The sequence below is a fragment of the Belonocnema kinseyi genome, chromosome 9, assembly GCF_010883055.1.
Source record: "Belonocnema kinseyi isolate 2016_QV_RU_SX_M_011 chromosome 9, B_treatae_v1, whole genome shotgun sequence".
Lineage (NCBI taxonomy): Eukaryota > Metazoa > Arthropoda > Insecta > Hymenoptera > Cynipidae > Belonocnema > Belonocnema kinseyi.
The window spans coordinates 79,052,583-79,063,249 of NC_046665.1; the positions used below are offsets into that span (position 1 = coordinate 79,052,583).

A 10,667-nucleotide genomic window follows, 5' to 3' on the forward strand; every position below is an offset into this window, starting at 1 on the left:
GAATAAATAATTCAAATTCAAAATTCGTATGTCAAATTCAAGGAGATTTCCAGGTTTATAATGATTAACAAAAACTTAACGAGAATTACAGGTTTTCAAGATTTTCAAGGTTGTTAGATACTCAGTTTGAAAGGTGAAAAACAATCGAATTTTAATAAATATTTCATTTAATTTTCTATAGTTCATATACAAAAACAATTAATAACGCTCTAAAATCTTTTAAGGGCAAATCTCTGAAACTTTTAAATTTTGATTTAAAAAACTATAAGTACAGTATTTTTTCACTGCAAAATAAATTGTTTAATACACTCAAAGTAAAAAAATTCCAGAGATTTGCCGAAAGGACAATTAACATTTCATATAATAAATTAAAAGCTATTTTCCATCTCAACAGTCTTATTTTTCTTAGCTCTATTCTTAAAATGAATTTTCTGATGCCTAATGAGCTTGGATTTAGAAATGAAGGCTTTGGCACAAATATCACAAGTGAAGGGTCTTTCTCCGGTATGTACTCTGAGGTGAATTTTAAGATGACCCGACTCGAAATACGATTTCGGGCAAAGACTACACTTGAATTTCTTGTCGCCTCTGTGATACTTGCTGTGTCTAGTAAGTTCCGGTTTTGAGAAGAAAGATTGATTACATAAAGAACATGGATAATCTCTTCTTCCCAGATGTATCTGAATGTGTCTATTTAATTCGGAATTCGAGTAATAATTTTTACCGCAGGTTTTGCAGACGTATGCACTTTCACCCGTGTGTCGCTTTCGATGCAATTTCAGCGACTGGGCATTCTGAAACTGTTTGTGGCAAAAATCACACGTGGGCGGTGCGTTCACGTGGCAACTGATATGATATCTGAAATAACAAATAAAATAAAAAGATGAATGAAAATCTCCAAGTGAATAAAATGACTAAATACATGAGCCCGGGATAATACCTCAATTCCGTTTTTTTCTTAAAGGATTTCCCACAATCAGGGCAATCGAAACGTTTTTCTGCGTGTTTTAATTCATGCCTTTTCCTTGAAGAGTTTCTTGAAAACAATCGGCTGCATATACCACATCTGAATTTCTTTTTTTCCGAGTGTCGCTTCACATGTTCAGAGCACTGATCCGCAGTCAGGAATTCTTCCTTGCACTGAGAACAATAATATTTCTCATTGACTTGCTCCTGTTCTTCTATATTTGGTTTTATCCTAAACTCGGAACTTATTGCTCTGGAATCGAAGAAATGATCTTGTATGTGAATCTTTAGGGCGTTTAATGATGAAAAGGGTTCGAAACAAAGCTGACAATTAATGTCAGACCCAAGATTATTCTCTTCGTCCTCCACTGCGTGATCATGTAAGTGGGTAGAGAGTTCTTTACTGTCGCGGAAAAACTCGTTACATCGGATGCATTTCTGGCAACGTTGGACTTTCGTTTTCCTTTCAGAGGCATCTGCTGAACACAGCTCCGGAGTCATCAAATTTGTTTCCATTCCCATCTGACTAGTATCTTCGAATGGTTCAAAATCGCTTAAAACATTATTTTCGTAAGTTTCCTCTTCTAATTCTGGTTCTTCTTTGTTTACGTCGCAGATTTTCCATACCTGACGGAATTTTTAAAGTTAGCAATTTATCGGGTTTCAGAATCCAGGGATCACAACGCAGAAATAACTCAAAAAGGAAGAAATATGGACATTTTTTCATGAAAAAGAGGAAAAATAGGGGAAAGATTAAACATTTATTTCTGTATTTTTAAAAGAAGAAACGATCTTTTTATAAGACATTGTATACATTTTAAAATTAAAAATAGTTAAGGCTCACCGCCTAAAATATTTTACACTAGCAGCAGAAAAAAGCGCGCAAACCGTCCCTGGATTTTTATTATATAATAGGGTTGTTTCCAAAGTCAGATATCATTTTTCCAATAAATGGACCTTATAGTATATAAAATTCTAATTATAAAAACGCCCACAAAATATTGTTTACATATTGTTTACTATTTTTAATTTAATGTTAACATATGAATTTTCTATCACGATATCGATTGGAGGGCCCCTTTAACATCAAAGGGCTCGTATTTTCCACCAATCACAGCTCACGTGTGAGTGATTCTCAAATATCTTTTTCTGTGCCGACGTTTTCTTTTGTTTATGTGCACATCGAAAATTGCAGCCGCAAAATATTGTTTAAGAAACATTATAAACATTGGAAAGACATACAAAACCAAAACTTTTGTATAAAGAATTCATTTAAAAAGTACTTAAATGTAGTCATGTTTACTGAAACAATTCGTAAATATGTACGATTTTGAAATGTGTTAATAATTGCACTTACTGTTTTCCTTCAACAGACTATTGACTCTTAAACCAAATATTACAGCAGGATAACATTTTTTTGTCACATAATCCTTAACAAATAAAGGTATCAAATCAAAATAGTCAGAATTGACAGCAGACCGTGGCCTAACCTCTTTATCATGAGTTTCGCATCGTTACATTGATAGATAATTATGAGAACCTCTGAGAATTTGAACCTCACCAATTTGAATAAGTGTTTTACCACCTTCAATTTTTAATAATTCTTTTCTGATGAACGACACAAAAGAAACAAAAATGATAAAGCATCTTCGATTCAAATTAAAATTATGTATTAAAAAATTATTTTATCTAAAATCACGAAACAACCCTATTATAATGTTAAAAACAAAGTATTAAAAAATGTATAACTAATTTTTAAATACTAATAGTCATAAACATTTTTTAAACGAAATCGCTTTCAATTCTTTGGAATCTTTTTAAATAACATAAAATCATTCAAATCCTTTGCCATTCGTCTAATTCCTTTATATCTCTTGAAACTGCTGAAATCCGTGGAAATCCTTCGAAACAAAATTTAATTTACTCCCGAAAGTTCTCCAGAAATTCGTTAAAATCCTTTAATATCATCAAAATTAATTAAAATAAGTAGAAATCATTTGAGGTTGCTTGGATATCAATTAAATTTAAATTAACTATGAAATCTAGTTTTAAAACGCTTAAATAAAATGCACGCACGCCAAACGCTCGTCCACTTCCATGCATTTTTATTTTTTAATCTTAAAAACATCCTATATTTAAAAATCCATAACCAACTTTTTAATATGAAAAATTCTAAAAATTTTTTAAACAAAATCTGTTGCAATTCTTTAAAATATTTTTAAACAAATGAAAATTTTTTTAATAACTTAATATCTTTTAGGCTAACTAAAATCCTTTAACAATCTTTAAAATTCATCAAATTCCTGATTGCTCCTTAAAATTCTTGGAATCCGTAAAAGAAATTTGAAATAAAATAAAAATTATTAATTAAAGCTTCCTAGAAAGTCGTTAAAATCTCTTGAAATTATAAAAATCCATTAAAATATGTAGAAAACATTTAAAATTCCTTGAGTATCAATTGAAATTAATCATTAAAGTTATTTAAAATTTTTAAATAAAATGCACGAACGCCTTTTTAATATTGAGAATTCTAAATTTGTTGGAGACGAAATATATTGAAATTCCTTAGAACATTTTAACATAAATCAAAATCTTTTAAAATGATTTGATATATTTTAAGCTAACTAAAAGTCTACAACATTCTTTAAAATTCGTCGAATTCCTTCATGGAATTTCTAGAAATTTGTTACAATCTCTTGAAATTATGAAAATACATTAAAATAAGTAGAAGTCATTTCGAATTATTTAGTTATAAAAAACAAATTAAAATTGTTAATTTAATTTATTTGAAAAAGCCTTGAAATAAAATGCACGCTTTCATGTCCCTGAATTTTTATTTTCTAATATTTAAAACATTTCTAGTTCTAAAAATGTTTTGAGCGAGATAAATAATTTGAGAAATGGTGAATTCTAGTTAGTAAGATATGTTAGAAAAAAAATCGAAATTTTAATATTTTCATGGAAGCCAATCTTTTTTTAATATTTGGAGGTCTTAACTGTTTCCCTAAATATTGCTATTCATAGATTGTTATATTTTTAATAGTAATATTTTTTAAATCTTCAATTAAAAACTATTTATATTGGAAAAATTTACAAATACAATTCATAATTCAGAAAATGTTGAATTTAAACGTCTAGAAATGGTCTGATATTATAAAATTAAAATTCCTTAATTTGAAGCGCTATTAATTTGAAACTGTCTAAGCACCAAAGAAAAATATCTATTTAAAATTTGTGAAATTTACTAAGTTGCTTCATTTAAGAATAAAAGAAGGATGTTTGTTTAAATTCTGATAAATACCCCACCGGCCTTGCTGGATAGCGTCAAGTTGCGCAACATTGCGAGACGGTCCTGATGTTTACATTTCGGTGAATTTCATTTTAAGATAAGATCAGAACTAAAACCGTGCATAAAGTGAAAGTCGATTGTAATTAAATATTATATTGAATGTATATTTAAATGAAAAGTAGTCAACATCTATTAAATACTGTTTAAATTCTAGAACTTATTGAATTTGTATTCAAACGAGAAATATCATTAAGGTCATTTGTAAATATTGTAATTCTTGTTTGAATTTTGTTCTGATCCAAAAATGGTTGCTAAAATATGTCTCACATAATGACAATCGTTATTCAAATTTAAATTAAAGAATCTTCAATGTGGATAAACGGAATATTATTTATTACAGCTAACTTAAAAAATATTTCATTTGTATAGATTCAAGCAAAAAATAATTAAACTTTAAAGTTTTGTTTAAATCCTAATTAAGCTTAGTTTCAAATTACTCGTATTTAAAAAGTTATTCTAAAAAACATTCTATTTTTAAGTAGAATGATTTCTTAGATGTAAAACGAACAATTGAATTTTCAAATATCATATATTTAAAGAGAAGAGGGGAAAACGGAAAATTTGAAGGGAAAAAAGGAACTCAGGGTAATACGAGAAACACTGCGAACCCTGGTAATCAAAATAAACAATGATGGTCATTTACTCTGCAAATACTTACTTCCATGCCTTCCACTGTTGGAACTATTATCGTATTTACTCCATCCAAATTAAGGTCTTCATTCGCAAGATTTGCCGTAGTGAATTGTTTATACTCCACTGCATCATCTCTACTTTTCAAATTAACTGTTTCCTTTGCTGATTCTAAATATGATCTCAACGTACGATCAGAAACTTCCACGAGGACTCGAAAATCATGAAATTTATCAACTTGCAGTCGACACGATGAGCAAATTGATTGTGGCAAGCCATCGCTTTCTTTCAACTAAAAAAAAAAACACTTATTCAAATATAATAATTATTTTGTCCAAAAATGAAATCATAGCTTTATCTAAATCAAGTATCCAATTTTACAGAAATTCCAAACTGGATTCTGCATTTCATTCAAAATATATATTTTCAAACTTAACTTTGAAACAATATTTTTAATCTAGAAATTATGTTACGTAAAAATGGTATTTGTATTTAAAGATAACTCAATAGTAAACAAGAGTAGTTTAACGTTTACCAAAGACGCACAAGATTTAGTTTAGAGGTTATGGTCTATCAGAAAAACGAATTATTTTCAACAAAATAAAAGCAGCAACAAGAATTATGTTGAGGATTAAGTTTAGTTTTTAAATTAAGGATAATTTGGTGGGCATTTTATATTTTGGAGATGCGTTTTATTGCTATGTAAAGTGGAAAACGCGAACGCGACCGCACCTACCTGAACCTGCGCGATGGACGATATTTTATCTGCCAAAGATAAAAGGTCTTCAAATCCTTCATGTTCACCATCAAATCTTTTGAAAATAGGTGACATGATGTTGAATTCATGTAAGCAAATGCGACAAATATTATCCATTTTCTTATTTAAGACATCTTTCTGCTCCATTCCACTTCTCCCAAAACAACTACTCTACCTTACCGACAGCCGCCATGTCTTCTGACTAAAAGGCGCGATCAAACATTGTATTCAAAAATTACATTTTGAAGAAACTGAAACTTATTTTCAACTTCCAATCAGCAGCAATTTAAATCTTCATTTGCAAATAAACTAATAAATAATCAACTAAATAAGCTAAAAATAAAATAAATAATCATATTTTCATTTTCTTGAGGCATTATAAATTTGGTAAACAAATAAATTTACAAAATTTGAAAAGTTTATTCAGTGTTTATCACACTAAGTACAAAAATACAACTATAAAATAATATACGAATATCTGATAAAATATCAACTGTAAATAATTATAATCTTAATATAAGTATTGTATTGCAGATGTGGTCACAACTGAGATCTACAAAGTCGAACAAGTTTAATGTCCGCAGTCTGAAAATCAAGAAAATTTTTACTTTATACGTTCTGAATTTTAAACTCTACAAAATTTGTAAAAATGGATATAAAATAAAAAATGCAACACCTTGGTTATCCAAACCAATTTTTTATCTTTTGATAAAGCGAAACAGATTGTTTTGGACACGGTTCAATTCCAGCTACAGAATCCCGATAGTTTTTCCAAACTCTCAGCAAATTGAGACAAACAGTTCCTCCACCTCGGGTGAATTGAGTATCCTAAAAATAATATTAAACATTAAACAGTTTTACTTTTTTTTCAAACTAAAAAAAAAATGAAACTGTAAAATTACAAATTGAAGGGGGTCACAGGATAACCAGCAAGTGCCAAATTTTTTTAAACCGCGTTTTATTGGCTTAAAACTTCTCCTTTTGTGGGGCAAACAATTGATTTTCAAATTGTTTAAACAATATGTTGAAATGTGCGAGATACGGAAAAATTAATAGCGCCAATCAATTCTTCGGAACAAATTACATAAAATTCAGGAGGTCAACTTTTTGCTCCACTCCTGATAAATAATATGAATAAAATGTAAATTTTAAATGTAATTATTTATTTATACTACGTCACCAATTGTGTTCATAAAAATGTATGTAGTTTATGTACTTGATGTAGCTCTAATGATAGTTTATGTACTAATGTAGTCATTATTAATTTTCCGTATATCGCATTTGTTTTTAATTGCCTAAGCAATTTAAAAATTATTGCTTTTCTTGATAAATCACCTATTAGTTTTCCGATGAATTTCTGACAAAGGAAATTCATGTATATAATAATACTTTCACTGATACAAAGAAAAACAATTTAAACAAAAAAAATGTTGCATAGCACTTACGTCATTCTAACAGAGGATGATTTTGCACGATATTTTGCTCGAAATTTATTAATTTTATCCAACTTTTTTTCTAGATATATAAAGCTCTATCAACACTCAAATGGACTTGCATAGTTAAAAAAATTCTTGGAAAAATTTGGAGAACGGGTTTTTTTTCGTAAACGCTTAAAGTTTCTCGTATGTGCATATCAAATTTTTAATATCTTATTATTCCTAATTCAACCAATTTGACTTGATATCTTTAAAATTGAATTTTGTTAAATTAAAGAAATTTAAATTGAATGCACAAAAACTTGTACAATTTATCAATACCTACTGCTCTGTTAATATCGCCTACGCAGACCCAATTGCTATTGTTCTTATTATCATTAGCAACGGCCCACTTAGAATGATCGCGGCTGTTGGTAAATGTAATATCTGCCTGTTTGATAGAAACAGATTCAATATTTAGAACACTGTAAAAAAATAATTTTCAAGTTAAAACCTAATTGAAAATTACAAGCACCTTTCACTATGAATCAATCATTCCTATTCAGTCATTTTTTATTACCGTGATCCGTTGCATTCTGACGGCAATCTTCCGCGACCGTTTAACCAAGTTTCAGTCAACAAATCAGTTTTAAGATCAGGAGCCACAAAATCATCATACAAATCTAGAAAAGTAATATTAAATTGATATTATTTCAATAGAAAGCTAAAATTTTTAATTTTCAATAAAGATAATTAAAATCAATCATAAAACCGACCTTTATTCCATTTTGCACTCTTCGCAAAAGAAATAAATTCCATTTGATCCAAGGACTTAATCACCGCTTTATTATTATAAGGGGCAGTTTTCACTCGAACTTGTTTAGCCGCATCGGCAAGAACGGAAAATTTGTTCCCTAAATCAACCGGGACATTATTTTTATAGACTGTAATTTGATTGTACATCAATTGCCGGCCGATTGGGTCAAATTGTTCCCCGTTCAACGAAATGCACAAGAAACTTTGTCCATTGTTCTTTCCAGAATCAGGATAATCATATGCACCGTCAGGAATTTGGATGGTCAAATTGTCAGTTGAAACTTTTCGCCTTGGCTCATTACCTCCATTTGGTGCTGGGGGGAAATGTGGAACACTGTGAATTAACCAGTAACCCTCTTTATCGTCAACATTCACGATTCCTTTTGCATGCCCATATCTTCCGGTATTTCTGTTGGGTGGCTGATCGTTGTAAAGAAGCCATAATTCTTTAGATTCTTGTTCCTGTGTAATTCGCACATATATAAAATATTACACATATATACGATTTACTGGAAGGTATGAAAGATATTTTTTATTAATATTGTATTAATCAATTCTATTTCCTTAAAAAGAAGATTTCTCAGAAGTCAAGAATTATGTAGATAATTGCTTTCAGATAAAAGAAGCTGAATTTTCTTTATTTTTTAACTTACATTGTCGTATAAAGAAGCTAATGTATTGCCAGGAATAGAATCTGTTGCACTGATATCTTTACTTGATAATGTCCAATTGAGACTAGTCGATTCACTAGTTATGTAAAGATAAGCCACACCCTTTTTTATTAACTTATTATTGCTTTCTGGAGTTTTTGGTAATTTGTAGAGAACATACCTAAAATATTAAAAATGCTAATTTTAAACTGATATTTTAATCTTCTAATGATTTTTAATACTAACGGAAATTGATGCAATACTTTTTTCTTTCTAAAAGTAAAATAAAAATTTAATATTACCAATCAATAGGCTGATTATTTTCATCTCTGCATTGTCTTGGTCCTGCTGCTAATATAAATAAATGATTGCCCACGCAAAGCAGAGAAACTGATAAGAACAAAGGCCACATTTTTATCAGTTTTTGTAAAGAATGATAAACTGATCACTGCTTCGAGGATATTATAGGTACGTAATTGTCATAACGGATGAGCAACAAGTTAGAAACCTAGTGTGAGGATAGGCAATTACGCATTTGCATGTGCGAATATAATAGGCATGATACACGTGACCTCACATTCGCCGAAGATTGCTGAAATTTGAGATAAGATTTTTTTCTAATAAAGAAACTACTCAGAATTCAATGTAACTTTAAGAAATAAAATTATTTGAAGTAATCATAAAACCTAATTTACTCTGCGAAAAATTGAAATTATACTCCAATTTTCATCATACATCAGATAAAAATGCGCCACATTTTCAGTCATAATCTTTAAAAACAAATATAGAAAAACGTTCCAGTTGTCAGAATAAAAAATGGCCAAGTTTGCTAATTATTTGATAACAATACGTTTTTATATCATTGTTTAAATTGATTTCTGAGAAGATTTTTGGATAGTTCACGTCTGAAGGCAGTCATTTTAAATTATTCGACTTGGTACATTTGACCACCAATTCTTAACACACCCTGATTGTTTGCACCCTTTTCTGATTTCGTATATATTATATTTTTTTAGCATGTCTTGTCTAAATTAATTTATTTCTACTATCATTTTTACATAGATGCATATTTTAATTATTCAATGCAATTAATTACCAGAAAAAAGTTATATTATTTTTCTAAGCTATTTAACGATATACGTTATCAATCATGTATTTTTCAATATATTGCAACAATAATATATCACGAACGTTGATATTAAAATGATTTTCATTTACTTTTATAATTGCAAAAAATCTAAAACTGGAATATTGCTATTTATTTCGCGATAAAAGGAATTTTCTGTGTTAGAATTAAGTGAAAATGTTTTCGATTTTAACTAGATTTCTGCTGTATAGTGATAAGCCCATTCAAAATTAAAATGCTTAGGAAAAATGAGAAGTTTAAAAAATAAATTTTTCATTGTACAAACAGAAATTTAGTTATACTGGAAGACATTTTTACTTTATTTTAAACACCTTTAGATATTTTCTTATCAGTAAAAGTTAATACAAGTTTACTTGCTCCGAACTATTTCTTCTGGTAACTTAGATCGCAAGAAAAAGTATTTTTTAAAGAAATTTTAGGGAAGTGTTTTTGACTTACCATAGAAAGCATTTATCCCTATAAGAACCTACCAAAGTTTATTTCAATTAAAGCAGCACCAGATTTACCAAGGGGCACGGTGGGGCTAGTGCCCCAGGCCTCAAGGGCCGAGGGGCCCCTGACCCCAGAAAATTAATAAAGTTTACAGCAAAATTGGGATTTTCTCTGTCCTTAAGAGGGCCCCTTCGAGGTTTAGCCCCAGGCCCCGAAAAATGTTAATCCGACGCTGAATTAAAGGCATCAATATTAAACAATCTTCAATTAAAAGTCTTCAAATTTAAACAATTTGACGATTTTCGACAAGTATTGTTATTTATTTCTAGAAAACAACGATTTTCTACAACTATTGATACATATTACGTTTTTCTCACACTTTTGGATAGGTTTTTGTAGAAAATTACGAATTTCTACAAGAGCGTATGAATAACTGTAATATTTTATAAGCATCACCCTTCTCAGCATGAAAACAAAAACACAAACCCAAGACGACTCTCTCGGT

At 29.5% G+C, this 10,667-nt stretch overlaps 2 protein-coding genes across 3 annotated transcripts in view; both read right to left on the reverse strand.

The window, feature by feature from the left end:
- Positions 1-225: 225 nt before the first annotated feature.
- On the reverse strand, positions 226-5,888 carry LOC117180356 (zinc finger protein OZF-like). Its single transcript, XM_033372810.1, has 4 exons — positions 5,682-5,888; positions 4,974-5,237; positions 941-1,593; positions 226-858 (listed from the first exon to the last, which is right to left on the reverse strand). Exons 1-4 carry the CDS (start codon positions 5,847-5,849, stop codon positions 369-371), a joined length of 1,575 nt encoding a protein of 524 aa, XP_033228701.1. The 5' UTR covers positions 5,850-5,888; the 3' UTR covers positions 226-368.
- A 214-nt stretch (positions 5,889-6,102) lies between these two features.
- The window catches only part of LOC117179638 (plancitoxin-1-like), a 9,335-nt gene continuing 4,770 nt past the window's right edge, over positions 6,103-10,667 (reverse strand). The window contains exons 2-8 of one of the 2 annotated variants that reach the window (XR_004467941.1): positions 8,886-9,175; positions 8,587-8,764; positions 7,894-8,395; positions 7,698-7,800; positions 7,460-7,602; positions 6,379-6,530; positions 6,103-6,287 (exon numbers count right to left, since the gene is read on the reverse strand). Coding sequence is in view for 1 of the 2 variants with exons in the window: in XM_033371640.1 (XP_033227531.1) it covers positions 6,384-6,530; positions 7,464-7,602; positions 7,698-7,800; positions 7,894-8,395; positions 8,587-8,764; positions 8,886-8,995 (1,179 nt within the window). In the remaining variant the exon portion in view is untranslated. The remainder of the gene's footprint in view (positions 6,288-6,378; positions 6,531-7,459; positions 7,603-7,697; positions 7,801-7,893; positions 8,396-8,586; positions 8,765-8,885; positions 9,176-10,667) is intronic. The other variant, XM_033371640.1, reaches the window with a different exon arrangement.

Coding starts and splice junctions, on each gene's coding strand:
- LOC117180356 (XM_033372810.1), bottom strand. CDS start 5,849: ATGGAGCAGAAAGATGTCTTAAATAAGAAAATGGATAATATTTGTCGC. Junction 5,238..5,681: donor CGTCCATCGCGCAGGTTCAG/GTAGGTGCGGTC, acceptor TTTTTTTTTTAG/TTGAAAGAAAGCGATGGCTT. Junction 859..940: donor AAGAAAAAAACGGAATTGAG/GTATTATCCCGG, acceptor TTGTTATTTCAG/ATATCATATCAGTTGCCACG.